The sequence below is a fragment of the Pteropus medius genome, unplaced genomic scaffold (assembly GCF_902729225.1).
Source record: "Pteropus medius unplaced genomic scaffold, Ma_sr-lr_union100, whole genome shotgun sequence".
Classification (NCBI taxonomy): domain Eukaryota; kingdom Metazoa; phylum Chordata; class Mammalia; order Chiroptera; family Pteropodidae; genus Pteropus; species Pteropus medius.
In genome coordinates this window covers 5,304,406-5,330,785 of record NW_024354875.1, presented here as the reverse complement: position 1 = coordinate 5,330,785, position 26,380 = coordinate 5,304,406, and the positions used below count along the sequence as shown (strand labels likewise).

General features: G+C 39.0%; 1 protein-coding gene across 1 annotated transcript in view; it reads left to right on the top strand.

Annotated features, from left to right (window-relative positions):
• The window catches only part of NYAP2 (neuronal tyrosine-phosphorylated phosphoinositide-3-kinase adaptor 2), a 238,795-nt gene that overhangs the window by 184,003 nt on the left and 28,412 nt on the right, over positions 1-26,380 (top strand). Inside the window, exon 6 of the mRNA XM_039855507.1 lies at positions 16,605-16,708. Within this exon, the coding sequence (XP_039711441.1) occupies positions 16,605-16,708 (104 nt within the window). The remainder of the gene's footprint in view (positions 1-16,604; positions 16,709-26,380) is intronic.

The window sequence follows — 26,380 nt, the reverse complement described above, 5'->3', positions numbered from 1 at the left end:
GCTGGGAATTGTGGAGCAGTATTTATGACAGTATTTCCTGGCAAACCATAATGAATCCATGTAGTTTTGTTTTGTTTTGTTTTGTTTTGTTTTAGTGCAAGTAAATCACGCTTTACAATGCTATTAATAAATTAATACTTTGATGGTTATGACTTGAAATTATATAACACTGCTGTGCCCCAGTTTCTCTATCTTTACAGAAAAGATAAAGGAAATCTTGCTGTGTAGGTCATTATGAGGATTGAATTTAAAAATGCATAAAAACGCCTCGTACAAAGCTGGTTTATAATAACTAGCAGAGCAAAGCGTATTCTGTTTCCATGTCATTTTACTGGGAAAGTCTCTGATCTTTTTCTAAGACCAAGAACGCATGTTTCCTTTGGAAAGCTCAGCTCATGGAAATACAATATGAGGTTTTCTTTAGCTATCCCTGGCTGTGTGACTACTATTAGTGCAACAGCCTGTGCTTAACTCACTGTGCATTTTTAAACAAAGATTTTAGGCCAATGCGACAGCCATTTTTGGATTCCCTTGAGTTTGCATTTATGGAATTTGGAGACAAGATCAGGTACAAGCTTTAAATACTTGGTTGCTGCATTATACACAGCTACCAAGAAGTAATCTTAACCTCTCACGGTGTTTCAGTTCTGCTTGGTAGCAATGAGTGAGATTTAAAATCATGTTGGCAGGATGTGGGAATCACAAGAAAATATTGATATCTGCAAATGTACACATTTTCTTTAATACATATCCGAGTTGACATTCATTCATCTGTTAATTCGGTTTTCTCTTTGTGTTTATTTTCTAACAGAAATGTATTTAGCATCTACTCTGCCCTATGCAGGGGTTAGGTGTGGGGGCACAGGGGGGTGCAAGGAAAATATGGTAGAATCGACTCTGTACTCTCAGAGCTCATAGTCTAGAAGCGAAAACAACAGATTCTTGTGTGTCGTGGAAGGAAAATGTTGGGCACAATCACGTAATTTACTCTCTAGCTAAGAGGAAGGTAATTTATACAAGCTTCTCGGAGAAAGTAACATTAAATTAGATACTAGCTCGATGAATAGGAAACAGGCAAATGCGAGGCGACAGAGTGTTCCCTGCATCTCATTCATAGAAATGTGGATGGAAAAGATTTACTTTTAGAATCTGATTGGTATGAAAGGTTTCAGCATGGCCGTATAATTCCCAAAGATCTCCTCTGCTCTTCCTTCCGTTTCTTCGCATGGCCTGGCTCCTTCGGGTGCTGTGGTCACAGTCATGTCCCCAGTTACTCCCCTCCTCTCGCATCCACTCCTTTTGCAGTGCGCTGGCTCATAACTCCTTCTCAAGCAGTAAGATCTATTTCCTACCCCTTGACTCTATGTTGGCCTTGTGTCTTGCAACAACCAATAGAATGAGATGGAAGTGACTCCGGTCTATTCTGAACCTCAGCTTCCAAAGGCCATGAATGCTTCCACTTTCTCTTTTTCACCACTATTTAAATACACAAGCTTAAGGCAGCCTGTTGGAGAATGACATACGTATGGAGCAAAGCCAAGAGTCCTCAGAATTCGGCTACCCAAACAAGGGAGAAAGCACAGTACCAAATACCAGAATCAGAGACTTGACCCTCAGCCAACCATGGATGTGTGAGTGAGCCCAGCTAAGATCAGAACCCCCACCCAGCTGACCCACAGACTCATGAGCAAAACTAAATGACTGTTGTTTTCAGTCGCCGAGTTTGGGTGTAGTATGGAATAACTGATATAGGCACCACGGTCTGTTGGAATATTGCTGGTTTTCTTTCAAATAGAAATCTTTTACTATTGTACGAGTAGAGCACACTCACTGAAAAACAAAAGGTCAAAGTAGAAAGTGAAGATCCCCTCTCCCTTCTTTGCTTCGCCATCCCACTTTTCAAAGCCTCATTTTGAGTGGTCATGTTTTCACCACTCAGGGCTGTGTATTGATGGGGACTGAGAATTCTTTGTTACATTCATTTTTCTTATGCAACAGGAACAACAAACCAATCTGGCCGAGTTCAGGCTTCCACTGTAATTTGAGCTTCGCTGTAGGAGATTGACTAACTTCCTCCTTGGCTCCATGTCAACCCCCGGCAGCTGTGGACTTTCATGCCTACTGCCCTCAAGGCTGGCATGGAGCACAGTCCACTCAGGCACCAAAGACAGTTCTGCTCCGTTTCCCAGTTATAACTGGGTGCCTGGTTATTTCCTCAGGGAACGTTGGCCAGATCCCGTTGCTAGGTTCTGCTCACTGTTTTCACACTCCAGAGTTTAACTCTTTCCTTTCTGCATTCTAGTAACCACAGGACAGAGTTCTCACTTGGCAAGTCTTTGGAGAGTAATGTAAGTCATAACCCCAATAGGCTTGCCTTCATTTCTCTGTGGAAAATTGTGACTTCTGCCTGCTACAAGATGTCTTCACCGGAGATATAGTTTTATTTGTATTCTTCTGATAATGGTGGTAGGGCTTTGAGAAACAATCAGAGAAGGAGAACTTGGAATGAGCTAGCCATTTAAAATAGCGAAAGTATGTCTTTATAAAGACCGTTATGAAATAATAGAAAGTAACTCTTCTTACACTCAGCAGCCAAAGCTAGACCACAGAAGCAGAACTAGCAAAGGAAGTGACCAAAATGAATTTTGTTTTTCTTAAATGAGCTCTCATCTCTAGCCTGAGAAAGTGGGACTGGCCAGGGAGGAGGCCGAGAGGCTAGAAACTAGATATTAGAGAGACTTTGAGATGGTCTTTTGTGTGTGAGCATGCGCGTGCACGTGTGTGTGTGTGTGTGCACATGCATGTAGAATGAGTCTCCATCCCCTATAGAGCAGGGGTGAAAAGAGAGAAGCGTCTCCCCCAGTGGAAAATCCAGTGAGAGACATTTAATGGGACCACTTGGAAAGCTAGATATTTGTGTCTAGCCATTGAGAGGATATAGTGAAAAAAAATGTACAAAAAGTTAGTTGAATGGCTCATGATCACAGAACAGAAAGTTGCATGGCAAGTGACTCTCCAGACACTGATGGTAGGTTAAAGATGAGTGTAAATTGTTTTTCCTGTAACAGCTTAGGTCACAGGGAGAAACCCTGGAGTAGATTTGGGTCATGTGACTGCCCAGAGCATCAGGCACTCTGCTGGACATGCCTCAAGGCTCATTACAGGTTGCCCAGTGGGGAAACAGCCAGGAGATCTTCAGGTGAGAGATAGCCAGTCACAGGAAGACCTTTTCTGCCCTCTCATCTTTCATTTTTTCTCCTTTCTCTGCCCTTGTGAGGCGAGACATGGTGGGGACCAAGTTGGGGACAGAGAGGTAAGAACATGGGGACGAGGCAAAGAGAGAGGCCATCTCTCTGTGTGCCAGAAGCAAGCCTAAACAGGCCAGGAGAGAAGTGTTTCCTTGAAATAAATTAAAAATTGTAATTAATGTAAAGATGAGATATAACGATTACTTCAATAAGACTTTTTTTTGTGACTTGAAGAAACTGAAGAATGTTTTTTTTATTTTTTTAATTTTTAATTATGTTTGTTGGAGTAACAATGGTTAATATAATTATATAAATTTCAGGTGTACATTATCATTTGAGATCTATATATTCCATTGTGTTTACCATCTAGAGTCCAGTTTCCTTTAGCTACCATATATTCGATCCCCTTTACCCACTTCACCCTCCCCCTAAACCCTGTATTTGATCCCCTTTACCCTGTCTACCACCACTTTCATCCACCGCTCCCGCCACTAGTAACCACTAGTCTATAGTTCATGTCCATGAGTCTCTGTTTGTTTGTCCTGCTCATTTGTTGCTTTTAGGTTTATATCCCACATATAAGTGATATCATGTGATTTTCAACTTTTTCTGTCTGGCTTTTTTCGCTTAGCATGATTATCTCGAGGTCCATCCATGTTGTCACAAATGGCAGTATTTCATCTCTTCTTATGGCTGAGTAATATTCCATTGTATGTATGTCCCACAGTTTCTTTAGCCAGTCATCTATCATAGGACACTTCAGTTGCTTCCATGTCCTGGCCACTGTGAATAATGCTGCTATGAACATCGATGTGCAAATATCTTTTTGGATATGGGTTTTCAAGTCTTTGGGGTAAATACCCAGTAGAGCGATTGCTGGATCATATGGTAGATCAATTCTTAGTTTTTGGAGGAGCCTCCATACTGTTTTCCATAGTGGCTGTACCAATTTGCAGTCCCACCAGCAGTGCATGAGGGTTCCTTTTTCTCCGCATCCTCTCAACATTGAAACTGAAGAATTTTTAAATATCAACATGAAAAGGAAAATTCTGGGACCTGGCCTAGTGTTTTTCCAAAGGACAAGAAATAACTGCCCTCCTTCCTGCCAGAGCAGGCTGGAGCCGGTTTGTGGGGAGAAAAGAATCACATTGTTTTCTGATTGCATCTAAGGTTCTCTTTGTTCAAATTAACAGTGAAATACACATATTTAAAGAAAACAGAACCTGATATAATTCCAAATTTGCTCCAAGATTATTGAAAATTATATTTAACCTGAATTGCGAAATTTAAGTTTATGACCTTTGTGATTATTTGTGGATTACCCATTTATAATACTGCCTTATACTTATATACTATGTGTTAACTTTTAATAGACTTTCGTAAGTGCTATCTCATTTGGTTTTTACAAAAACCTGTATATCTATGGTCTGGTGTTATGATCTATTTAGGTGACCAAACAGAAGTTCAAGAGGAGTCCAGTAAATTACCCAGACTGATTGTAAAGTAGTAGATTCAAGTCAAGAAATGGATTTTGGTTTTCTGACCCTTACTACAGCTCTCTTATAATTTAACTAGGTTGGGTTTCCCTATTTCCACCTCCATGCTCAAAACTCATTTGTTTATTCATCTATTCATTTATTCACCTATTTTTTTTCAATATAGATTTATCGAGCATTGAGTGTGTGCCAGTGGGAAAGATTGCTATTAATCACAAAAGTTAAAAATGTAATTTTCCTCGGTGGTGAAAGCCACCACCGAGGAAAATGACACTGTACTCCCTCCCTCTTGAATTTGTTACAGGGCATCTGGATGACATGGGAAACGAACTTTCAGGTAAATTAAGAGAAAGAATAATCAAGGGACTGTGACACAGATGCATGGGAGAGTGGCTGAAAGGAGGGCAGAGGGCAAGGGACTGTGGCCGGGGAGGGGACCGAGAGCCTGACAAGGGACAGGCCAAGCTGACCACATCAGTGATTCTGGTCTTAACTAAAAATTACAGGAAGTCATTTATGAATTTTAAACTTCCAAGATTTTAAACTCAGGAATCAGATTTACAAAGTCACTTAATGTCTTATTATCTTAAACCCAGGGGAACAGAATTAGGAAGGTAAAATGCTACCCCATATAACCTGCCTCATAAACTCAAAGAAGAAATATTTTTTCTGCTCTCTAGCCATGAAATTTCTCTGTTCCTATAACTAACTGAGAGATGTTCATAACTGATTGTTTGGTATATTTAAAAATTAATTCTCGAGCACCTGAGCAACCATGTCACATAGGCGAGATGTTTCCTAAAACAGAGCAGCATTATATACGCTTTTTGTTTTTGGTTCGGTTAGTTACTCATTCAACCTACTTGTGAGAACTCCTATTTGAACAGCTAACTGAGAGGTGATGGCATATGACCTCTGACATCAAGAAGCATATACCTGCCTGTGATGGCTCTCGCTCTCGTACAGCAAGAAGACGTTATTACGCCTGATGCAGTAAGACAGGACTGGGCTCTGTTGTCCAGTACTTTGAAGGGTTTTCTCTAAATGATGTATATTCCTATTCCCATTTTTTTCCCTAGGAAGATGGTTGGTTAAAGTTACGAGAGATATCTGGAGTCAAGGAATTTGGCGATATTAACTGGTGTGTGTGTGTGTGTGTGTGTGTGTGTGTGTGTGTTGTGTGTGAAACTACTTATGGGTCTTATGTGATCAGATCTGTAGAGTCAGCTAACTTATTGTCATAGACTGTGTATAACATATATGTGTGTATGTATATATATATATACAATGCACGCACACATATATGTATATATGTATATATACTCCCTTAAACTTGATTTCTACTAAACATGTACACAGACCATGACATTAGATACTACACAAATACCTAAACTGTTGGGAAAAAAACTACAACATGATAGTAATTTCATTCTTATTAGAAAAATTCTGAATTTCCAATTATTCTCTCATTCTTTTGGGGAAAAATAATTAACCAGGCATAAAAATTTAGATAACGCAGAAGGTGCCTTCGCCTTACTTGCCTTTCAACAAACTAATCCTGTTTGAGAACCACGACGACAACATGCTGGCCGGAATTTTGACTGCAGTGCCAGGTCCCCATGTCCTTCACCTCGTGCCCTCTCTAGGAGTCCACCCTGACATTGCTCCTAGTCGACAGTGGTTGACTTTCTCTGGAAAAGCCCCGTGGATATGCCACACCAACGGTATTCGCAAAGAATGCCATAGAAGACATTACAAAAAAAAGAACATTCTTTCTGACTTATGCTAAGCTTTTTCAGAGACTGGTTCTGGGAGCTTTGTAAGCCAACCAGAATACATAGCAAATAATATTTGCACTGCCATCTGCTGTCCACAACAGGCACTGAGATTTTTCCCTCTGATTTTTTTTTTTTTTAATGTTATATTCAATTGAGGACTGGTCAATGTATTTTTGTTTATTTACTGGAAACTTGGGAAAGTTGAAGAAATGGGGGGAAATTCTTTTCATTAATGAGAAATGTACAAATAATTTACCTTTAACTCTGGCTTTAGTCTTTCAAATAAGGTTTAAAATAATTCGTTTGATAAATACTTTGAGATCTTCTCAGGGGTCAGTTAGCATGTTATTGGGGGAAATAGAGAGAGAAACAGGATAGACATGATTCCTGGTCTTACAGAACATGCTGTCTAGTATGTTCTGTAAGACCAGGAGGAGGGAAAGAAGAGGGAACGGATACGTACACGAGGCGGAGTGTAGTGTCATGATTAAAATCCTAGAGTAAGAGAAGGCTTGTAGCTTTAAGAGAACAGTGCTTTTGACAGGGGCGAGACTACACATGAGGCTGGTTACAGAAGTGAACCGTGTGTACTATCGTGAGGAAGAAGTTTAGACTTCATCATGAGAAGCATCTGAAAGATCAAATTTGCCTGTAAATAATAAAACAGCTAACATTTCTTGAGATCTTACTACATGCTGGTCACTGAGGTAAAATCTTTATATTTATTATCTTATTTAATTCTTAAAATAAGTTTTGAAGTAATACTTTTATTTCCTCCATTTTACCTATGAACAAACTGAAGCTTAGAGAGATCAAGCAGAATTATTCATTTTGTCATTCAGCTAGTAAGTGATAAGGATTTAGCATCCCTCGTGAAAAGATATACCCCTTTCCCAAGAGTTCCAAAAAAAACTGTGAAGACGGCTCTCATTGACTGACTTGGGTCGCATGCTCATTCTTAAGCCAATCCGTGAGGCCAAGGGGATAGAACGATTGATTGGGCAGATCTTAGTCATATGGCCACTTCTGGACTGAAGTTGGAGTTAGCCCCTATTATGGAACCATAAGAACTAAGATTACTGGTGATATTGTTTCCAAAGGAAATTCAAACTATTATTTCAGAAAGAGACTAGATGGATTCTGAACAGGCAAAAATGAAAGATAACCATTACCCCTCTTAAATTTTATTTAATTTTTTTAAATATATTTTTAAACCTTTTACAACTAAAACATTATCAACAATTTTAGAAATTTTTAGCAAATAGGAAACTTAATTTATGTACAGTCTTATTAGCATTGTTACAAAATCAAAGCACAAAAAGCAGACCAAAAAGTAGTGTAAAAGCAGTGACTGTAGTAAACTAGCTTATGATCAATCAAGAGTATTTTTGATCTCATTTTAATTATTCCAACAGATTTGGCTTATAAACATCAAAGAATCAACGAATGAACCAAGGTGCTTACCTCTTATTGTAAATGTTGAAAAAGTGCTCTGAGAGTCTGGACTGCTTCCCTCAGGCTTCACAGGCATGTAATAGCTTAATTTGGGAAATTGCCCTAGAGATTATTCTAGGGGAGCATTTCCCGAATGGTGGTTCCCAAATTCCTTGGAATTTTCAAAGATTTTCTCATGTTTATTGTGCTTCGACGTGGTATTTTTCTTTCTTTTCATTTTTTTTCCTTTTTCTTTTTCTTTTTCTTTTTCTTTTTTTTTGGTTTTAAATATTCCACTGGCAAATTAACTGTATAAAAATTTATCTTACGAGAACTCTCTGGGGATTCCAAGTCTATATAAAATCAACAGTTCTCAAACTCTTCAGTCTTAGATCCCCTTATGTTCTTAAAAATTATCAAGAACCCCCAAAAGCTTTTTTATGTGAGTTAAGCTTAACCATATTTATCGTATTAGAAATTAAAATGGAGAATTTAAAAATTATCTATTCATTAAAAATAATAAAACCATTATATATTAATATAAATAACTATGTTTTCTGAAACTATAATGAATGATGAACAGATTGACATTGTTTTACATTTTTGAAAATCTCTTTAATATCTAGCTCAATAGAATATAAAATCTCATATTAATTCAATCTGTTGTGATATGTTACTTTGAGTAAAATATATGGAGGAAATCTGACCTTTTACAGATATGTGGTTGAAAAGGGAGGGATATTTTAATAGCCTTGTCATATAATTGTGGATATTCTGCTTAATATCCTTCCAAAATTCAACATATAGCAGTTTCATAAAAGTTAGCTACAGATCAACAAACTCATCATGCTCTGTTACACTAAAATCCACTGGTCTCTTTTGAAATTTAAATGGATCGTTTACCCAGGCATGATTTATAACATCATGCTTTTAGAAAATACCAGTTCACTGTGTCATGCAAATCTTCCATATGTTGACATATTTCATTATAAAAATCAATACAGTGTATTAATTAATACCACCACTGATCTCATAAGAAAAATCTAATTATTAGGATGCTGTCAAGATCACAATGGTGGATGCAAGTTTTTCAAAATTTTAATTTTTGCTTGAAAGCTCAAATTTATCATGGTCAACAAATCTGTCAGTTGTCTTCCTGAAAGCAATAGACTCAGCTTCTTTTTCTGAAAAAAAATGATGATCCTCATTAACAGCTAGAGCTTGAAGTTTCTTCCCCTGGCTCCCTGTCCCAACTGTTTCTTTACTTGTTCCTTCTGACAACATGGGTCCCTTGCTTCCCACGGATATCCTCTATATAGTGCTTGTGGGTTAAAGGTGACTGAATGGTCGAGGTCCCCAGTGAGGGAGTCAGGCCTAACCCTTTCCAGGACCATAAGGCAATAGCCTCCTTTCGAGATTCCCCACGTTAGATCTCATCCCCACTATAGCGAGTTGTAAGTCCACTGCTTGCTATGGGGTCTGGCCCTTCTCCACTTCTCTGGCATTCTCTCTTCTCACTATAGCCCTGAGCTTTGCCCACTAGGAGCTTCCAGGAAAAAGGCAGGAAACAGGTATGAACTTGGAGTCTGTGTGTCAGAGAAAAATACATAACTACTAGTACAATTTGGTGCTATTGCTTTCGTATGTTAAAATACCTTCAGATATATCAAGCATTGTTTTTCAACTTTCAGTGCATTTGTCAACACTGTGGAAAAACAAATGATGTCTTAACTTATATTTTTTTTAAAATAGTTTTGACCTCATGTCCCTACCTCCCCAAAGGGTCTTAGAACCTTCCAGAACTTCTGCGATAAAGTGAACAAACATGACCATTACTGTAGATCAGATTGAAGTCCCCTGTTATGGTGAACTCGACTACATGGTCTTACATGACTCTTGTTCTAAGACACGTATTGCTTAGTTTATATGTACGATGGAAAGTAATTCAAAGCAGAAGCATAAGGAACATGGCCGTTAAAAAAGAACATCTATAGGAACCATTAAAAATGATAATATCTGATGTCACATTTTGTCTCAAGATGTTTGTTCTTTAATAAACCACAAAACTTAATGCTATAAAGAGGAAATACTCTCGATTTTTGTTTATTAGGTATAGAGTTTCACGTTAATCAGGTGGGTGGTATACAAAACTTAGCCTGGTGATTCCTTCTTTTTATTTTGTTATTTAGAAGCAAAATGTAACATATTTTAAAAGTAGGTTAACTGATTTTTGTCATGTGTTCATTCCTAATATCTGATGAAGAAAGAATTTTATTCTATTTTTTTTGTTTGTTTGTTCATTCTATTTTTGATGCCATAATGCAAAGTGAAAGTCTATTCCCATGGTAATATACCATTTGAGCCCTATAAATCATGATAAGCCTTTTCGAATTTATATCTTGACAGATGAATATTTTTATATAATGATTGTCAAGATAAGTAGCATATATTACTTATTAAATAGAAAATATATGTTACTTTATACACATATAATTTTCTTTTAATGTGAAATACAGTACTTTTTTAAAAACAAAAGCACATTTTCATATTTACCTAAAGTGGTGGAGATCCTAAGAGCATTTTAGAAATTATACGACAATAAAAGAGGATGTCAAATTAAAAAGAAAAAAGAAAAAACTGTCAATGCTACACTACGCTATGTAGCCATTTAAGAAACCAGCCATGAAATGCAACATCTAGGGCATCCCTGGGTGTAAGCGGTATGATTTATGGTCTCTCTATATAAGGCAGTGGAAGGCAAGGGAAATCCCAGCTCTTCAGATATTCAGAAGGAATACAACAGACTTTCTTGACTCTCTTCTCCTCTGTACAATGGGTCCTATAATTCTCTATGTCCATCATCGGATCATAAACTTTACCCATCATGGTGCCACCTCATTTTTCTCTGGGCTTTAGATCTTCATCAGAATTCTAGTATTCCTAAGAAGAAGTACCAATTACTCCGGCATCAACAGTTCTACTGTCGGACCCTTCAGATATCCCTAGGAACTTAGTCCATGACTAAAGGAGACTAGGACTCATCCAGAGCTGTGCAAGTCTCCACTGCCTCCCAAGAGGAAGTCTCCATGGAAAGCTGGAGAGAGAGAGAATATCTACTCCCAGGGTAGATTTTTGCATCCTGCCAATTTTCTTTCTCCATGGTCACAAAATAATCACAACAATGAACAGATTTGTTTGATCTTTTCAGCAGCCTACTTACAATGCCTAGGCCTATAAGCTTCTCAGAGATCTATAAAAATATTTGATATTAAAAAATAAAAGGATAGAAAAAGATATTTCATGAAAGTGGAAACAAACAAACAAGTTATGATAGCCATATTTATACCAGACAAAATAGACTTTAAAACAAAGGCTATACCTAGACTCAAAAGAAGGACCTGGTAGTTCCACTTCTGGGTATTTACCCAAAGAAACCCAGAACACAATTTTGAAAGGCCATGTGTAATCATATGTTCATTGCAGCAGTATTTACAATAGCCAAAATATGGAGGCAACCTGCATGTCCATGAATGGATGAATGGGTAAAGAAGAGGTGGTACATATACACAGTGGATGAAATCTTGCTATCTGCATCAACATGGATGGATCTAGAGGGTATCGTGCTGAGTGGAGTAAGTCAGAGAAAGACAAATGCCATATGATTTCCCTTATATGTGGAATCTAAAGAACAAAATAAATGAACAAACAAAACAGAAACAAACCCATAGATACAGAGAACCTTTTGATGTTTGCTAAGTGAGAGGGAATGAGTAAAAAAAGGAAAAGGATTAGGAAGTACAAATTGGTAGCTACAAAATAGTCGTGGGGATGTAAAGTATAGCATAAGGGATATAGTCAATAATATTGTAATAACATTGTATGGCGTCAAATGGGTACCCGATTTATTGGGGTGATCACTTTGCGAGTTATATGAATGTCTAATCACTATGTTGTACACTTGAAACTAATATATTATTGAATGTCAACTTTATTTGGAAAATTAAAACTTATTTTTAAAATAGTACCAAATTTTTTTAAAAACTGCCACATTAACATTGATAACATTGATATGATGGTTTAATTAAATCAGTAAAAATTATGATATCAGGTCAACTTAATTACTTGTTAAACTTAGTATTAATACAATTTCATTACAATTGAAAACAATTTATGAATTAGATTGTCTAATCCTTTAAGAATTCCTGAGTGTGAACTATTACTGTCTAAAATCATAGTCAATCATGAATTAATTGGATTATTCACAGTCCAATAATTTTAAAGCCAAATCATAAAACCTCATTCAAATTATATACAGAACAAATGACATTTAATGTGGGACATCAGAGCAGCTTACATGTTTGTTCTGGTGTTCTGGTGTATGATAGAAGCTTTAAAACCGAGTGTTTGAAATCCATGACAATTTTAACATAGTCCTAGCAAAACTGCCCCTTGTTACCTAGACACAAATTTACCTCAAATATCATATGTTTTATTTCAAAAAAAAAAAAAAAAAAGGAAAGAAAAAGCCTTCCCCAGAAACGAAAGTTTGCAGTGAGCATACTTTGTATTTTTTAAGGCCTCTCTGTGACCCCCATAGAGCCCTGAGTCGTTGATTAAAACCTTTCAGCAGCATGACTGATTTGGGAAAATCACGATCTGTTTCTGCTAGTACAGAAAAAGATTGTATATTGAAAAAAAAAAAAAGAAAGAAAGAAAACAAGATGCAGAGATGTTTCCTCAAAATTTGACTAATTTTGTTTCTTTGATGCTAGATAAAAGTGTCCTCTCCATTGAAGATACGCTAATCTCTTGTTGTACAGATGCAGAGGTTGGGAACAGTTACTTGTCTTTGCTTTGTGAAAGCAAAGACAACTCTTCCGATACTCACAATTATAGCAGCGGACACCTTGGAGATTATCCTGTGACAACACCATGGAACAGAATCATGAACAGAAATCCAATTCACCCTAAAGGGAAGATAAGACATGATTGAGAAATGACTATCATAAAAAAACAAACGAAAAAGCACATAAAGTAATGAAAAGTTGTAGCCAGTAAGAATAAAGAGAAAGAACTATTGAGTAACACAGTCCAATCGGTACTTACTTAATAAAAACTTTAGTATGATGTTGAGTTACTACCCTGGAAATTTGAATAATGATATCTTGATAATAACTCTTTACTCCAAAGAGTTAAAATTAGTATCTTTCTTCCTTTTTCCCTTCCTTTCCTCCTGTCCTGTCTCTTCTCCTCCACTCCCACCTATCCTCTCTCCTCTTCATGTTCTCTTTCCTTCCTTCCTTCTCACCCTCCCTCCTTTCCATTCTGTCTCTTTCTTTCTTAATCTACTATTTTTTTTTCTTTTTTGTTCTCTTTACTCTTGATCTTTACTGAAATTGCACAAATAACATCAACTTTTATTTCTAGGATGGTACTGATAGTTTACAAAGGAAGAGGGTTTTCCCTCAGTGTTGGAAGAACAGATATCTTCCAGTTAATCTTTTAACGGAATGAATTTTTCTTGGGGAAAGAAAGCTCTATCTTAGATCTCTTTTGAGGCATATGTTCATTGTTTTAGACCCACAAAAGCCTCGGACATTTTCATATTAGCAAAATTCAGGACGAAAACTTACCATTTTCAGTGCCAAGTCTCCTAGACCTCATGGTTTAAGGCTCAAAGCACGGTGTCTTTCCAAAGTAAGTAAGTCTGACAATTTAAGTTTGATGTCACAACCTTGGAAGGCCTCTAAGAGGCTTTTGTATATCAGGCTCTTTTCTAGGATTTTGGGACATTTTCAGATGATTCTTTAGGCCAAAAATACCTTGGCGGATCCAACATCATAAGAATTAGTTTCAACAACCTGGTCCCACAAACACCATGACAGATTCCAGACACATTTATGTTAAGGACTATGTGAAACCGGAATAAGAGTCAACATGAGTGTGATAAAGATAAACAAAACCGTATAATTTAAGCAAATGGCCTTATGACATGACGCCATTATTCAGCAATGTTGTGGAGTGTGTGTGTGTGTTTGTTTATATATATACACAGATGTGTATATGTTGGTGTCTGCCTGTGTGTGCATGGTATGTGAGATTTTATCATATGAAATATTAAATACTTGGACATTTTTTAATAAGGTTGGTGGCCTAAAAGTAACCTAGGTGACTCAGGCCAGCATCGTGTCCAAGTTAGTTTTGTGTGGAGAGATTATAGGGGTCAGCAAGGGGGTTCCTAATAAAAATAAACATATATACATATGTATATAGTTATATATCATATTATATATTCTGATATGTATAAGATAATATACAGTTGTTGAAGACCAAAATTATGATAGCATCGGTGAGTTGAGATACAGAAGCCATCACAAAGAATAAAAAAATATTGCCAAGAGGATTAACTTTATATAGAGAAGAAAAGAAAGCGCTAAATTGTAAAAGTGTGAGATTTAGATTCTAAGCCTCCAGGAAAAACAGTGGCGATATTCCTGCTATAAATAGGAAAATCAGAGCGACGTTCCAAGATATCGAGAAAAAGCTCTAATTCGATTTTCATCATGAGGCAATGAGATGGCACAGTGTCGAGATAGCACTGGGGCTCAAAATCACATCGGCACGCGGGGAGCGGACAGAGCTGTAGAATCTCCTGAGTGACTCAAGAGGGAAAGATGCCATAAGAAGCCACGAGAACGCAGATCTGAGGGAGAAAGTGCCAAGGGAAAAGGCAAACGAGAGACAAAGAGACAAAACGAAGAACAAAAGAAGAGAGATTAAACTGTGAATGAGATGGGGAAGAGAAGGATATTTTTCCCCAGAAGGAGAATGGTGAATTCAATTTCCTTAAATGGAGCAGGGGGAGTCAGGTGAGGGCGACCACACACACATCTGTGCCCGTGATTCTGGGCACTTGTGAGTATGAGTGAGTGTGTGTGTGTGTGTGTGGGGGGGAGACAATGAGAGTCAACGTTCGCTTAAAGCATTGAGCACGTGCTGAGTTTCTCAACTTCACAGGTAACTTTGCCCCACCTTTACCCACCATCAGCTCATCTATTCTCCACTCTTCTGAATACTAGAGTATTTCATTTATTACTATTTCCTTAAAATATACCTTGAATCGTGGTCGAACAGGCAGAAACAGGCACGGGAGACAAGGAGCGTCTGTGGGCGAGGCGGTGTTTAAGGAGCCATGTGTGAATGGGCACGACGTGTCTCATTTTGTGTGTCTGCTTCCTGTGAGGGGTGGCGAAGGATTGGCTGGAAGGCAGTCGATGAGGCTGAAGTTGGCAGTAAAAAGTCCATGTAAGGCAGATGTAGCGAAGCTTTCCTCTCAAGTGCAATTCGTATAGAAATGGCAAAAAGACGGGTGTTTAAAATCAACGTGTGCAGCACAGTCTCTCTCCTTCCAATGGCGCTGGGCATGTTCCAGCTCTGGCATCGGCGTGTCACATCTCGGTAGCTTAGTGATGTGATGCCATTGGAAGCTAGTTGTTCAATGAGTTAAATTTTTAAGTCAAATTTATATATATAAGAAGGGGAGGTTTGAAAAGCACTTGTTTATTTGCGATACAAATATTAACCGTGCCGAGCCCTAGGTTTCTCATTTGTAAACTGGGAGCGTTTAGATCTAACTCTGTATCTTTGAAGAATGTCCTTAGGGTTAGAGATAATTTAAGTGTAGCTCAAACAAAAGCTGGGATATATACCGGTCACTCAATATCTAACAGCTAATAGAAAAGTTTGTGATAAAATCAGAGAATTCGGTTTTTCTTTTTATGCCTTATTTTTCTCTCCATTATCAAATATCTTCAAGCATATCTGAAAGTCAACATTCTCTGTATACCATAAATTGTATACTTCCTGAATAAGTGGAACTCTTTTCATCTCAAATTCTAATCTCCAAAGTATCTTGTCAGTGGCTCAGGCAGCTCATTTGGGCTCTTTAAATAGAGGAAGAGTTAGGGGAATGTTTTTTTAATTATGAAAAATGCGATTATTATAAAAGAGTGCAGAAGTCTTAGAAGATGTTCATAAAATTTAAAACAACTGGAGATAAGTTAGAGAAATATAATATTGAAAACATAACAAGTGTAGTAAGCACAAACACAATGATATACACTTCAACATTAGAAAGAGAAAGAAGGAATGAAAAAATAAAAGAGGAGGAGAGAAAAAAGGAAGGAAGGGTGGAAGGGTGGAAGGGTGGAAGGAAGGAAGGAAGGAAGGAGGGAAAAAAATTGGAGAGGGTGAAAGAGGCCTTTTAAGGGATAGGAGTCCTATGGACCAGAGCTGAAAATAAAGTACTGAAAATCATCATGTACTTGCTTTCTCTCCTGATGGGGTGTGGCTGCTAAAATAATCGGTCTCTAGAAACTGATCCTAAATGGGATAAAATTTGCAAGGGAACAAGGCCTCCTGTTTCCTCGATTTGTATTTTATTGCCAGGAGCTCATCTTCAAATAAAGCCCCATTTTAGAGTCAATTGTTATTAAATTGTTTCATCACCTGCCAATGATTAGCAAACATCAGAAGTATTGGGTGTATGGAAAGAGCACAGCGAAACACAATCAGTAGTTTGTAAGCAACAGTCATCACTGCTGACTTTTATGCTCAACTAATAGTTTGTCTCTTTCCCTTGTCCACAGAACCGAAAGTCAGCTGCAAGCTAGGCCGGTCTGCATCCACGTCAGGTGTGCCCCCTCCGTCAGTTACTCCTCTCAGGCAAGCCAGTGACCTGCAACAGAGCCAGGTACCACCATCGTTAGCCAATCGTGATTGACTTCCTGTGATGCAACATGCCAAACGCTTCCCACCTCTGTCTGTCGTGTGTTGCTGTAGACAAGTTTTGCATTTGCTTTTACTTTTCTATGTGTGTATGGGTCGGGGGAATGAGTTGTGGCAGTCTGTGTTTTCATCCAAAAAGGAAAGTCTTTCTTCCCTGTGATTGGTGAAACTTTCTTTGCTGTTACCAAATTGTTTGTGTCTCTGGTTTCCATCCTTCTGTAATATAAATGTAGCAAACCTGTACTGTATGTATTGGCTTAGTGATTGCTTTTTAAAATTCTTTCTCTCTTCCATGTTTTGTGTACTTTTATACTGTCTCTGAAAATTTATCAACATTTGATAAATTTATCTACTTTGTTTTCTGTAGATTTCCTTTTGAATGTTTTGTCCACGACACTTGCACAGATGTCGTCGATGAATTTGTACATATCTTTTAGCTCTTTTCCTATTATACTGTAACATCCGTGGCCATTCGACTTTTATTTTTGTTTAGCTGGGAGCATGATTGTAAGACACTGTGGGTATCGATGACCTTGTGAATATTCATATACCAGCTCATTGGGATTGAACTTGGCAGCTAGGCTTCTTTCTTAGGCCATAAAGACAAATTGACCAACCAGATCATCAAGATATTTATCAAAAACTGTAGATTAATAAGGCAACCTTCAAATAAATGACTTTTCTCTCTTATACCAACAACATTAGAAATGTTCTCAGAAAGAGGATATAAGCATTCAAGCATGATAAATGAGATCTTTATTATCACCTGGAGAAAAGAGACAAAAAATAAAGGTATAAGCTAAAATATCATTTACTCCTTCACAGTACAGTATGTTGCTCTGATATTCATTGGGGTTCATGGGTATGTATGGGGAATTCAGTATGAGGAAACATCACTCCATATAAATGTCTATCTGTAACTCACCCCAACAGGAATTCAACACCTTGACTTAGGTTGTGACACTTAATTGTTATTACTGTTAAGTATCATGGGTGTTAAGTCGGATAATATCATACTGGAGTGGTTTCTCTCTGCTTCCTAGCTTTAATCTTTGCATTTGTAAAACTCTTCTGAAATAGTAAATTAGTAAAACTAGTGATGATACCTCCATGGGAACTGTCCATTACTGATTAGCAAATTACATATTCATCAATTATTTAAAATGTCAAGCTATTTTAAAAACATAACTCAGCAGAATAATTGCATTTTTTTTTTCTAATGGGAGAAACAGTGCTTTTTAGTAATTTGGTCTGGCTTAAATATGCACAGTATTTGATTTATGAATATGTGTGATGTCTACAAACACAAGAGATGAGAGTCTCCTCAAGTTTCATTTAGAATTTTTTGTGTCTTAACTTAATGTTATATGACTTCATAACTAAACGTGCCCAGCTCAAACACTTTTTAGGTATAAAAGAAGTAGAAACAATAAGACAATGAATTAATAAATAAGACAATGAATTAATAAATAACACAACATCACTGAGATGAACTGCCATCTTAGTTGATTAAAGCTATACTAAAAATACCACATTTACTAATTTTCAATGTTTAAAACATGGGATACAGAAAGGAGAGACTTTTATTTAACTGGCAGAGGATTACAGGTTCACGTGCATTGTTATTACTTTACCCTCGGTAGCACAGAGAGGTTTCGTGTTCTTGCTTTGGCTTTGTTTTTCTTAATTATCTTTGTAGTTGTTTCATCTTAAGCCCCTTTAACTCTCAGTAAAAGCAGGTTACTGGGCTAAACTTCGGAACAGAAACAAGATAGACCTTTGTGCCTTTTCATCATCAACTCTTCTTTTGCCTGATTGGATGTTCTTCCTTCTTCAAATCCCAGTAACATGAGGAAGCACCTCATGTTGCTTGTACATTGTTTGTTTCCTCTCTGAACAGCAGGAATTCTGGCACACAATAATATGATGGGCGGGCTGTGAGGGTTACGGATTAGAAGTCTGGCCTCCGAGTCTCTTTCCTGTGGCTTGTAATGGGTTGTCGTATCCATGGAGCCCTGTATCCGGGAGCTAACATGTAAACATGGTTCAGAAAAGCCTTGCTCTACCTATGACTTCTCGTTGAACAAAAGTCAGTGGATTCTTACTGAAGATCCTTTTCTCATCTAATTCCCATGCCCCTCTCTGAGATGTCTCTTTAAGTTACTACCAAGATGGCCCAGCTCCTTCCTCAGGAACCCAAGGCAATGGTGAAAGATATTTAAACATGTCGAATCCAAGAGTGACTATTCATACATCAACGAGGATATGAAACACCTTGTGTTATCAAACAAACAAGCAAGCGGTCACCCTGGTCACGTTTTAAGCAGTTTTTCCAATACCAGGATTCCCTATAATTATTAAAACAGAATGCTTAATAACAGATTAATAGACTTCTCACTAGTCAAGCATTAGAAAACCGTATGATCTACTTAAAACAAACAAAAGCAAAAACTAACCCCTAGAATAATTCAAGCGGTGCCTGTCTACTGCGGAATCCGGCTTTGGGGAGGCGGTGCCATCGCAGTCACCTACGACTGCTGGCAGAGAAAGAACTGTGTTTTCGTTCAGGTTGTTCACATCCCATTTCTTTTCACTTCAAGTTATTCCCTTACCACTTTGCGTCATGCTTGGCGCTTTAGGGACAAGTAAATGGTAGGGCGTGGCAGGGAGGCACAGAGGGGGCCGAAAGTAACTGTCCCTTGCCCCCAGGAGCCCAGGCCAATGATGATTGACCTCTTCCAAGGAATCTAGAGACAATAGTTACTGACCAACCCTCAGAGCAGTCTGGGGCTCATGGTGCCTGGCCATCACCATTTGTGTGTAAGGAAAGGTGAAGGTGATGTTTGCTTGGCTTTGAGTAACTACGGCAGGCACAAGACTTGTAGAAATCTATAATCTCGCCTGACTAGAACTTCATAATATGTAAGAGAAAATGGGAAAGCAGTATGAGTTCTAAAGCATTTGAGAATTTCCCCACAGTCATAATACTGTCTGAACCTCAGAGAGATGGAAAACAGATTTTTTTTCTTTATTAATTCTCTCCTGAATAAAGTAGACATGGGCCAATTAGGGGAAAGTGACATTTCCTTGGAATGTTATTGCAATGCAGCCGCATATTTTGGCATTTGTCATAATTCGAATCTTTGGAAATTAGACTAAATTTCTATGCCTGCCACAAGAAAGCTATTTTCTTTTCTTGGTTATAAAAGTAAAGCTGTATAGGAGTCATATATTGAACTTGGAGCATATGTCACTTTCTCTTTTTTCTTCTGTAGTAAAGAAAGAGGTGTGAGCTCTTTTTATAGACAGCAGGTGGTGGTCATGTGACTCCCCGGCCCCTACCTCTGCCTTGCCCCGCCTTTCCATTGGGGCTGGTGCCATCTGCGGTCTCACTGCACCAGGTGATAGACCGGTGGCTAATGCACGTGGCCTTGTGAAAGGCATGCTTTCTTTCCTTCAGGGATGGAGCAGCTAGAGCCTATGTCTACACAGAGAAGTGCCAGCTCTCTTTGGAGAAATGTTGCCAGGACATGTTTATATTTGTTTTTCTGGGAAGGAAGAAGATGAGAGCCATCTTGTCTACTACACACACATGCACACACACACTCTCTCTCACACACACACTCATAAACTCTCACACGATACGCTTATGCCCCCTCATACACACAAACTCACATACTCACACACATGTGCTCATGATCATACTCATGCACACTTAACATTTTTTAAATAACAGCTCCCCGTGTCGAATCCAGGAATCCCACAGCTACCAGTGATTTGTGTTGGACCGAAACCTCCCTCACCTTCCCGTTAGGGCTTATCATTTGAAATGGGATTATCTCTGTTTATCCTTGATTTGGGGGAAGGGGGTAGAAAAAGGCCATCTGTAACTTCCTCTGGACATACACACATTCCGAATTCTGACAGACCCAAATCTCTTTAGAAATCTAAAAGTCGCCTTGGAAACCATTATCTCTTGTCCCATGCTCCCCGTGTACCATGAGAACTGCCTCCTCATTACCCAGGACGGGCCTCACCCAGGCCGGTCCCTGCCAGGGCCAACATGCTGTTATCCTGGTGAACACACTGCATTCCTTCAACTTGCCCTTCAGGTTATATCTCACACGATTATGTCTTTTGATGGCAGCTCTGTGTCTGTGGACTCTCTCCAAGCTCCTCACGTCTCCCTCAGCTTGGAGCCCCTGCTGGGATGTGATGAGGGCCTGCCCGTGCTGCCTGCTGACTAGAACTTGGTCTCTCTTCCTGTAGGCTCCATGGCTGTGTCTGCATGCCCACAGCCGGCCAGCTTTCCTAGGTAATGAGAGACCGTATAAGGGTGTCCATGGCCTGACACACGTGCAGAGCGTTTCTGGACATGCCTGGATGTCCAGGCATGTTTTTTGGATACCTTAAAAAGAAAAAAAGAAAGATGAATCATCCCAAGATAGAGCTTAGGGATCAGTACATGCAAAGGGTTAAGACAGGTCTTAGGTGGATTCTGTGATAATGATCATGGTTGGTGCAGAGGCTCAGGTCCAATGCCCAGCACAGTATGTGACACCCAGCAATCTCTTGCTGACTTACTAAATATCTCTCTCGGTAAATGTCCCTCTCTCTCTATATATATATATCCTTGAAAAAAATGTTTATTCTCATGCAGTCTGAATCGGTTCCTTTCCTGGAACTTTACTAAAGCAGGGAGATGATTTGATTTACCCACAGCTTCACTAAGAGGAACACCAAGGCCACTGCTTTTTCTCGGGGGCTGTGTGAGCTCCGAGCTCTCATTTCACTTCCCAGATAGTCAGGGCGATTGTGCACTAAGTCTCGAGGAGACTGGAGAGTGGTAGGAAGGCTTGAGACAATGGGAGACTACATATATTAACAGAAATACTCAAACAAGGTCATGGACAGGACTTCTAATTGCATCTACTCAGTGCCTGCCGCATCTCTGAATAATGTAACCTTAAAGGCTATGTTCTTATTTAATTTCACCTTCAATGCATAAGATCAAGTAGAAAAATGAAAACAAATCCTAAGAATACAGAAGTTTCGACAGTATGTTCTCCTTAGATTTCCCGCACTGCCATGAACGTAGGTATGACCTGCTTTGCCAAGACTCGGCATGCTCACCCAGCCCTAAATCCTGTAGCTCTAGAACCATATGTATTCTAGGGTTTCATCTGATCCGTTGTATGAACGCTTCCCATCCAGAAGTTAACGTTGTGTGGTGGAGAGAGAACACAGGGCTAGGAAGAGGAAGGAGGGGACGATATGGTTGGGGAGCTTGCTCCACCCCGACGTCACATGGTAAAGGGACCCCTTTTCTACCATCCCGTGTTCAAGTGCAGAGCTGAGTTTTCCTTGCTGTCGAGATCCCGTGATAGTCCGGGCCCTCCTCTCAGACCTGAAGGGAGAGAAGGCATTTGTACCTTTACACAGCAATTTCATAGTATGTTTACGGTGGCATCATACAATGAGAATGGGGGGCGGGGGAAGCAGAAACAGAGCATGCAGCTAATCCACAAAAGCTGAGCTCACTTCGTGAAAATGTAGCTTCCCACCACCACAGAGCTTTCTCTGAGCTCGGCAGTCAATGTTAAAATGACTGCTGTTTGTGTCGTTCTGCATATGAGTTAAGCCTGACACATATTTCTAAGTATGTAAAACCCCAAAGGGGGTCGTGGAGAACCCCACTAAATTCACAACAATGTCAGCGTCGCATTGGAGAAGGGTGTGCCTGTACTACCTTCAAGTTGTAAAATAAAGTGGTATGTTAACGAAGATTATGTTACAAATACAATTATAGTTGCTTGTTAAAATAATATTTACCAAAGAGATTGGACCTAGCCCTGTGTCATATGGAATAAATTCATGTTACAATTAGGAATGTCAGTGGTTATATTGATTTATTGCCATGTATTATGGCATAATCCCATTAAAATAATGCAAGTGCCAAAAAAAAAAAAAAGAAGAAAAAACAAATAAACAAAGCATTGTCTTAAGTGTGCTCTCAACGGGCCTGTCTGGCTGGTTTGCAAAAAATTGAGGCTTTAGTACTTTGTGGGACTCTCTATAATTAGTGTCATAATTAAAGAAGAAATGAGATTTCATTACTACCTTTAAATAACAGCTTAGTCCAGTAATATGCATAATGAAATGTGGGTATTATTTGAGTTGTATTTTCACACAAAGAATTCAGAATCTCAAATGGCTTTTTACAATTGACTATAGTATGGGCTGGGAAATGTTGACATATTATTTAGGCATTGCGGGCTAGTTAGCTTTTGTTTATTTCAAGTGGCAGAATATTTGTGGTCACCTTTTAAAGACCAGATGTCTCATGACCAATATTAATAACTCTAACACTGAGTAGAAGTAAACGAAACAAACCCACTCCTTGGCCCACATTCCAGTGCCACACCCAATTACCTTGCCATGTGTCCCCTGAGAGTAGGTGGCAGAATATAATAAACAAAAAAGAATGTTCTCTAAGAAGTCTCGGACAATCGATAGATAAGAGCGGGGATGGGGGCAGATGGCTCATGAGGGTGCCCTCCCTCTGACTTTGCTGTCATCACCACACCTGTATGTGTCCCTCTCCTTAGCATCAGAGTTGTCAGCCAGGGTCACGGATGAGAGTGTGAAGTAGCTTACGTATGCACTCTAATGTTCTTTAACATATGGAAGAGATAAAGCGTTCTTGAATGTTCTTAGGTGAAGTCTGCACAAGGAAAACCACGTGCCATTTATTGTCACCTCTGACGTGTTTACTGTGTGCCAGGCCTGCCGATAGCTTCCCTACATCGTTGCAGGTGTACCCTCTACAGTCCTGCCTCATGGGTCCTGTCATCGTCCCACACGACAACTCAGGATTCTGAAATGGGGTCACGTGCCTTGTCCAAGTCGTGTGCCTATTAAATGGCCATGATTGCAGCTCCTCGGCCAATACAAACCTGAGATTCAGAGGGAGTCAGCCGCCTATTAGAATGCTCGCTTCACCAGTGAGTAGATATGGGACCTTGAATACCCTGTTCGATTTTCAGAGTCTGTTTTCCTGTCTGTAAAATGGGGGCAGTGCCATCTGCCTTACACGGTTGTCATTGAGGACGAATGAGATCACATGTGTACTTGAAGTCCTAGACAGACCTTACCTGTTAGAAAAGTCATAATTTCCTCTCCTTTCCCTTCTAGCTTTCCCTTCTTCCAAAAATGCATCTTTCCTGCTTGCTAGAAAATCCTAAATGGGAGAGTCATTTACTCAGTGGTGCCCCAAAGGGGTTGGACACAGAAGGGTGGGCCTGCCCTTCTGACCTCAGTGGAGCTGCTAATGCTCAGTACTGATAAAAAGCAGACAGATTTTCAGTCCATTTATTACTGACTTAAAATTCTCTAGACAGTGCATCTCTTTATTTCCATCATCTGAGAGAGATTGGTTTCCTCCTCCTTGGTACCCTTGATGTGATGATACTTTTTCTTCTTCTCCAAATAGGAAATTAGCTACTCAGTTATTTACCATACAATAGGGATCCTGTATCTGGCATGTGTTCTTACCTTGTAGGGCTCATATGTGGCTTGGAAGAAAAGCAAGTAGAAATAACCTAAGGTTATCATTTCAAAAATGCCGCCTGCGGCCTAATGCTGCTGACTCTCCTATTTGAGTTAGAGTATGAATGAACACGATGAAAACATTGAGGCTGCACAGGAGGCTTAATGTGTCCTGCTATGCTCAGGACAGATGATGGGGAGATTGGGCAAGTTTTTAACAACTTCAGCATTTACCTAAAGCTTCCTCGAATCACCGTTTTAAATACCTTGCATTCCGATATGCACGTGTAACCCACAAGCACGTCCAGGATAACTTTTATATCCCATTATATTGATTGAACTTTTTTGGTTTTGTTTTTCATTTCTATTTTTCCTTTTACCGAAGACAGCGTTGAAGATAATGCATTATAAATTGTTATGCACAGTCGAGGCCTGAATTTTAACAACATTAAGTCTGCCAAGTGAATGCATGACAATAGATGGATATCAATTGGCACTGCTTTGTATGTCTTAAGCAGTCACAGTCAATGGAATATATATTTTTAAAAATCTTCCGAGCCCTCATCGAGTCCTCTCTAAATGCCGGGAGTCATCTAGTCTACGGAACTAACAATGACACGGATGTGTCTGGGAAAGTGATGCTGAAGATCCGAACTCCACTTACTCCCGCAGTTTATTCCATGCGTTTCTAGCAGATCTTCAAAGTTTCCAATTCCATGTCAATTTTTATTACCATTAGAAAATAGAGACTTTGGGAGGCAGGGGAAATATTTAGCAGCTGGATTTATTCCAGATGTCAGTATAGTCAAAAGTGAAGCTCTGCCTCAAAGTCTCGAGGTCAAGTTATCAGTTGATTGCTGTAGGTCTTGTTTGAGTGGTACCCAGATCGCTATCACAGACGCGTTAAAGGTTGATAACGTCATTTGAGAGTTGAACGCCATGGTCTTGTGCTGCTCAGAGGAAGCCCATGAAACCTTCCCCATCACAGGCTGTGTCTATTGAAATCAACGCTGAACTCTCACTTGGGGAAGGTAGTGTAACATTAGGTGGACACATGGTGCCACCTGGTGTCTAAAGTGCATTTTGCAATCTGTACTTGGGTTTTAAAAATAATTGGATCTAACAAAACTGCTTTATGACAGAAAAGGAATGCTTATAGAAACCCAGGGAAAATACATTTTATAATATCTGTTTTGAATCTTTTTCATTACTTTATTATTCCTGCAATTTTAGGTTGTCTAACTTTTAATATACCTTTCTATACTTTTGGGAGGAGGGAGATAAGTCAGAGCCAGTGATCTCGGAATGTTATGCATTATTTATGATTTGATACAACTATTTTCTTTAGGATTTATGACATCTTATGTGCCTTGTGATTCCCTAAATCCAATCTGAGTCTTCAGAAAAGGAGATCATTATCCCTACTTTACAGACTGAAAAGAAAACTAGCAGAGAAACCTTGACCAGCTGAATGGAAAATTTCCTTCTTTATCGCTTTTGTTTGCTGTTAACATGCTTGAAACATATCACTTAAGATTCTTTCCTGAAAAGAGCTGTCCCCCTAACTTGTGGATAAATTTACCTTCAGCTTCAGTTACATGTGGGTCAGGAAGAAATGCTTACACTATATTATTGGCTCAGAGTTACACTCCACTCCACTCAGAATAAAAAATACATGGACACTGTGAGTGCCTTACTCTCGAGAAGTCTTAGAGTAGATCTTTAGTTTCTCCACCCAGCTCACCTGCTGGACAAATCATTGTTCTCTACTCCATGTTGCAAATAAACATTAGTCTTCGGGTTGAAAGCCGCATCCTCAAATAAAGCAGATTCCTAACACGGATTTTGTCCAGGACTTATGATGTGCTTGGCACAGTGTTTAGAACTCTATATTATCTCATTTTTTTCTCACAGCCTACATATGCAGGAATATCCTCCCCATTTCACTGATGAGAAAACTGAGGCCAGAGGGTGTGTTACCTGTCTGATAGCTAGAAAGTGGCTCTACGGACATGAGGTGTAAGCCCAGTGGTCCTGTCTACCTCTGGTTTATTTTCTACCTGAAATAGCTATATCTCTGAATTCGGTC